The sequence below is a fragment of the Mobula hypostoma genome, chromosome 4 (genome assembly GCF_963921235.1).
Source record: "Mobula hypostoma chromosome 4, sMobHyp1.1, whole genome shotgun sequence".
Taxonomy (NCBI): domain Eukaryota; kingdom Metazoa; phylum Chordata; class Chondrichthyes; order Myliobatiformes; family Myliobatidae; genus Mobula; species Mobula hypostoma.
In genome coordinates, this window is record NC_086100.1 from 70,174,124 (window position 1) to 70,180,123 (window position 6,000).

The window sequence follows — 6,000 nt, forward strand, 5'->3', positions numbered from 1 at the left end:
CAGAGCATCATTATCAAAAATGTCAATTACTAAATGAAGTGTTTCAAATTTCTCTAGTTCAAATATCTTCACGTGCCTTTTCTCCCTTTCTTCCAGTTTATTTCTGCACCTGAGGAGAAAGAAGACTAACTGAAGATCCAGCTTAACTTTGTTCTTGTCAGCCATATCTTCTCCAGTGTCAGATATTATTTATTAATCTCTGCTTATAACCATGGTTGTTTTTATTTTGTCTGTAAGTTGCCCTAATTACTCGAATAGGTGCATTGATTGCTATCAAAGTCTGAATAACAATGTAACCAGCTATTTACTGCCGAATAGTTAAGTAGCTTTGTCTTATACATTCCAAGGTAAAACTAGCACAATATAGATGGATTGGCCTTCAGTTGAATCCTGTTTCCAAATATAACTGTGACATTTTTTCTGACTTGCCAACTTGTCAGGAGGTAACAGTCGAAATGCCCAAAGCCTTAACAAGCATCAAAGCAAACCAGAAAATTTTGCTTAACTTTGGCAAATCTGAGCAAATGTGAGATTTGTTGAGACATGAAGCAAATTAATCAGTATATTCCTGATACTATATTTAAGAATGTAAAATCAAAAATAAAAATCCAGTAGAGAGAGTATAATCATTGAGTACTAATGATGAGCAGTCTGTTTGACATTTGGTGCTGTCTCAGATCTATAAAGATTTAAAGGACTGGCTGGTACTGCCATTAATTTTGAAACATAACCATGGTAACAATTCATTTGATAAATTCTGTCTGAACGATTATAATAGAACTATAATAACCTTCATCTTACAATAATAACCATCCATTTTTATTTTTGACATTTGCCTGTGTATTCAGTGGTCTTATCAAATGGAAGCTGCTTTCCTAATATGTTCCCAAATTGTCTGCTGTCAAAAGACCACTTTGAACATACCAAACATTTAACAAACTATTCACTATCAAGTGAAATATTTTAAAGGAAACTGAAATGAAGATCTAATTCTATATATTTGAAGATAGACTAGAAATATAACCTATGAAACAGTGGGATGGTGATAATGAGAGAAAAACACATGAAATTAATTGTGGCAACTAATTATAATTGATATCAATTTATTTTGGTCCACTTTTGATTTGATACCACTTTTTAAAAATTTACATTAATTTTCGTATAGAAAGCACATTTAACAGGTTAGGGTAGGAATTTGGGAGAGGATTATTTTCAAGATATCCACACCACCTTAATCCCTTTGCAAAATTCCTTCAATGGGGAAGCAGAGAGAAAGCCATTTTTTTCACCCTATTCATTATAATTTTACTGTAAGGGTATAACCAATAATTTATTATTCTCCACCACAAATAGTAATATTTTTACCTAACGTGGGAATGTTATATCCAGATATATTCAAAGTGCTGTTGAAACACCCCAGTTTCTGTTGACAACAATGCTGTTTTGAGGTAGCGATGATGTTTCAGTTAGAAAAATACTACCTTAACCACATTGGCCAAAACATTGTCTGCCTGCAAATAGGATAAGCACTTTCCTGTTGTACATTTATGATGCAGAACCCCAGCTTGGGCATTCAAGCCTCCTTTATTTCTGATGAGTATGCACAAAATGCCCAACATAATGTACTTATACCAATGGATCTCCAAAACTAAACTATAATGTTATATGATTGTCTTATCAGATGACAGAACAGTTAAATTTTCTGCTAATCATGTAGAACAGAGGATTAATTGAAGTCTGATGATTCATAATTACAGTATGATTTTGATCAAACGATTACACCTCTGGAACTGAGTACCAATGCAAACATTTTAAAATGAAAAATATTTTGGTATTTGGTGTGAATGGGTTACTAATCAGCATCCAACACCTAACTACATTAAACTCCATCAAGAATCTGATTCTAAGCAGCAAGCAATGCCTTTGGGATGTTGTATCTCTTTGTATGGAACCTTTTCAATCAAAGGAGTCATTCCCTGATATTTTCACATTCTTTTAGGGAGTTCTTTGTTTCATGGTTCAGTTCTTTATTGAGGGTCTTTTCCTAGTCAATTGTGCTAAACTTGTAGATCCCTTACTGAAATACTCATATGTGATAGTCTATTTTTTAAATATTGGATCATTAATTGTTTACTCCCTCCCTTAATTATTGTATATATGGTGTTTAAGTTCCAAGATCTTTGACTAACGTGATTAGTAATGTGCTATCCTCTGCAACTGTGGAAGGAGAACTGCAGAATTCATACATACTATATGTATTTGCTAAATATGTAGTAAGTCATTTGCTTGTACATGGATTCTGAAAGCTTTGTGTATCTTCTCATACAGTACGTGTGATCTAGTATTGTTCACAAATATAAGAATGTTGTGGTTTCATCTCCTCTGCACCCTGACCTGCCAGCCTGCCAACCTGCACCCATTCCAATTTATTTTTAAATACCTCCTTGTTATTTCTGGTTCTCCGTATACCGCCAACAGTTGGGAGGGGAGTTAATTGTTCAATCTACTTCTGTTAGTGTGCCTACAGAGTTAGTCACTAGGATCTGTACAGTTGAAGCCTTTCCAGTTTTTCCTCCAATTTGATTTTCAATTCCTTCTGCTATGTAAGTACAGAACCTCCACTATATACCATCCCCATCCCCATCTCCCTCCATGCAACAACATGTTAGAGATTTGCAACTCACTCAGTGGAAATTCCAAGTGTAAACTCTCCTGCTAATTTGTGGTGCAGTCGCTTGTTATTCCAGTACACTGTGGCACTGTGCCATCTAGCTTGCAATGTCAATATTCTTTCAACTTGCTATGGTCGCCTTAATCGCGTACATTCATAGAACAGTCAGAAGTCTGTAGTTATTTCTAAAAGCGTCAGATCCAACATGTTTTAAAATAATCTTTTTTTTGAAGAAAACAGTTCATATTTTTTTAGGAGAGCTTTCTATTTATTGCTGCTTACTCTTCACCTAAGTTGCACAATGGCCAACAGATCAACTAACACATAAGGGATAGAGTCAAGATTTTATTATTCAAATATAATGAGCCACATCTTGCCTGTCTGCACATCACTGCCCAGACTTGCCCTCTGCCCCCCACCCCCAATGCGTGGTCTGGTCTGGATGTTAAATATTGATGTTGCAGGCCTGAAACATTCTAGAGTGGTGTGGTCCCTTCCCTTGTTACTCAGAGACATTTAAAAACTAATGAAATAAAATTAAGTGGTTAACTTAAAAACAAGAACAGAAGAAATAAAAGTAAGTAACTCTGCTTAAAATCACTTACAGTTAAAAATTACTTAAGAGAAAGTAATTTTACAAAAGTAACTGCTGTTCCTGTTGCCTCCTGATCTTATCCTCAATGAAATGGAAGTAATCTCAGAAACTGCAACATGATCTAACCTGGTGCAGGATTGATGATACAATTTCCTTAGTGTAATGCCCCAGAACTACAGCACCACTGGTCTCCACCTCTGCAGGAGAGTAAACTGACAAAATGGGCTTTCCAAATATGTATGTCCACAGCTTCTACAGTATATTTGGCAGCTCATGTATGGAAATATGGACGCTACTGGTGAAGTGCTGACAGAAGTGCTGCCAGTAGTTAAGGCGAACCAACGAATTAGAAGAAGTAAAACAGGTGCAGGCTTCTCAAGGACATTTGCGTATCATTGTTGATCCTTTATATTAGGTCCACTTGGCCACTTGCTCCGTACTGTATATCTGTTGATGCCCCAGAGCATTCAGTTTAGAATTCAAAATCTTCACCTTTAATTTTATCATACTTAAATTTGATTGTTTATATAACCTTACTAGTTATTGAAAATCTAATATGATTTTCATAACTGAGTAATTGTACAGTGCATCTTTGAACTGACTTATTCTCAGTGTTGCTTAGTAACTATAGACATACCTGTTGCCTATTTTCTAATTGTTTTGACTTTTGCCGTGAATAGTCCCTTGCTTGCATCTAGTAGTACCAGAAATTGATCATTCCAGATGAACAGGAGTTATGTCTACTGCAGTAATATTTCTCTTTTAGGAAAATGATTTACATTGAAGGAATATGATAATTAGTGGTTGTGAACCATGCAGTTAAATTATTGAAAATACATCAAATGAAGCCAAGCTGTGCGATTTGTTTTTTAACAAAAGCTTTCACCACTGTTTTAATAAAGGCAGTAATCCATTTGAAGTAATCACAAAGCATCTTTTCACATCTTTTCCACAGCAAGCATTGGTCCATCTACCTCTCTGATCCTCACTTCACCTTTCTATGCTTGTCCCAACTCTTTTCCATCTCAATTCCTCTCCTTTACTAGATCCCATTACTTATAAGATGCCTGCATTTGTTTTTTTTTGGGAAACTGGAGGTGAACAGAATTTCTACCAAGATTTGTACCATTAGGAGCATTTAAAAATAATATGGATTGGCTATTGACAATCTGGTCAATCATTATCATTAATGATGGCACAATGATTATTGATAAGCAGCTGGCCCTGCATCATACAAATGACTATGATTAGTAATAAATGTTAAACTCAAAATATGAGTTAAGGTTACTGGTTAAGATTGATTGTTGGAGTAATTTGGGGACAAGGATTAAAATTTGGGTTGGGGTTAAACTTTCACAGCTATGACTAGAGACTGTAGTTGGCATCAAGGTAAAGAGATGGTGCTATCAGAGAAAAGCAGCAAGTGAAATGTTGTCACTAGACATGCTCAGAAGAGGAAAATACTTACAAAAACTTTTTCCTAAACTAAATTACTCCATGTATTTTTATCTAACAAAACAAATTAAAACTGTGCTGCTTCTTAATAGGTAATAGAGCAGATATCAGTGGGAAATGTGAATGAAAATACTGGAAATGACACCAAAATTAAGAAGTTGTTAAAGCTTTATTAAGAACTTTTTGTAAGGATGAAATTTTCTGTTTTTGTGTCAGATTTCTAACATTTCTTTTATCTCAGTGATAAATACTAAGAATGAACAGATATTCTTGTATTGTAAAACAATGGAAATAAATTAGCACAGGGATATAGTTAATTTTCTATAATTGCCTTTGAATATTGTTATACTGTACTACAGTTTAAAAACTTTATTGTCTTTTGTATCTTTTTTCTCTCAAACATTCCAGTTATCTTACAGTTTTTTTATTTAATATCTTGTCGTGCTTTTTAAATTTATTAAAGAAGAGCCAAAAGTGTATTTTCCAGTTCTTTAAATGGAGGTGATCACAATTCTACTCTTGCTCTATTAAACAGCACCATCTCTGTCCCCAATGATTTAAAAAGACACTGGGATTTGCATGGAGAAGTTGCATTAGTTATATACTAATTTGATGTTGCAATGATAAACTTGTTAACAACAAGTTTGTATACCTTTGTGTGTGAGTGAGCGTGTGTGTGTGTGTGTGCGCGCGCGTGTGAGAGTGTGTTTATATTTAAATTGGTGAATGCAGTTTCCATGTTGTGTAAGTGCAACATTGATGTATTTGTCTTGGCAAATAAACCTTCGTTTTTAAAAAAATATTTATTCTGATTCTTATTCAATTGCTCTGAGGTGTTTAGGAATTAAGTATGATGGTCACAAATGTGATAGTACAATGTTAAACCTGTAGAGTAGATGGAAATTGTTGTTACCTTTTGATCTGGGAAGTTTGTCAATTTATGTGAACATCTTTAGAATGCACAAATCATCCTGTGGCACTTGGCAGAACACAATCAAACAAAAGCGATTAAGGTTGTGCCAAACTGAAAGGAAAGTAGCTGCCAAAGGCTTTCTTAAAGTAGTAGCCCTAAAAATAGGTATAGAGAGGGAAAGGATAAGGAAATGAATTCCAAATTTCAAGGCCATGGCAGAGGAAGTTGCAGCCACCAATGCTGAAGCAATTGCAAATGGGAATTAACATGAAGCCAGAGTTGAAGGAATCCTGATATCTCTGGAGGGTTATAATGCCAGAATAAATATCACCAATAGGGAAGGTACAGCCAAGAAGTAGAATTGTT

The 6,000-nt window shown here is 34.8% G+C and overlaps 1 protein-coding gene across 1 annotated transcript in view; it reads left to right on the plus strand.

Annotated features, from left to right (window-relative positions):
• Positions 1–2,822, plus strand: part of vamp2 (vesicle-associated membrane protein 2) — a 110,634-nt gene extending 107,812 nt beyond the window's left edge. Inside the window, exon 5 of the mRNA XM_063045922.1 lies at positions 97–2,822. Within this exon, the coding sequence (XP_062901992.1) occupies positions 97–113 (17 nt within the window). The 3' untranslated portion in view covers positions 114–2,822. The remainder of the gene's footprint in view (positions 1–96) is intronic.
• The last annotated feature ends 3,178 nt before the right edge of the window (positions 2,823–6,000 follow it).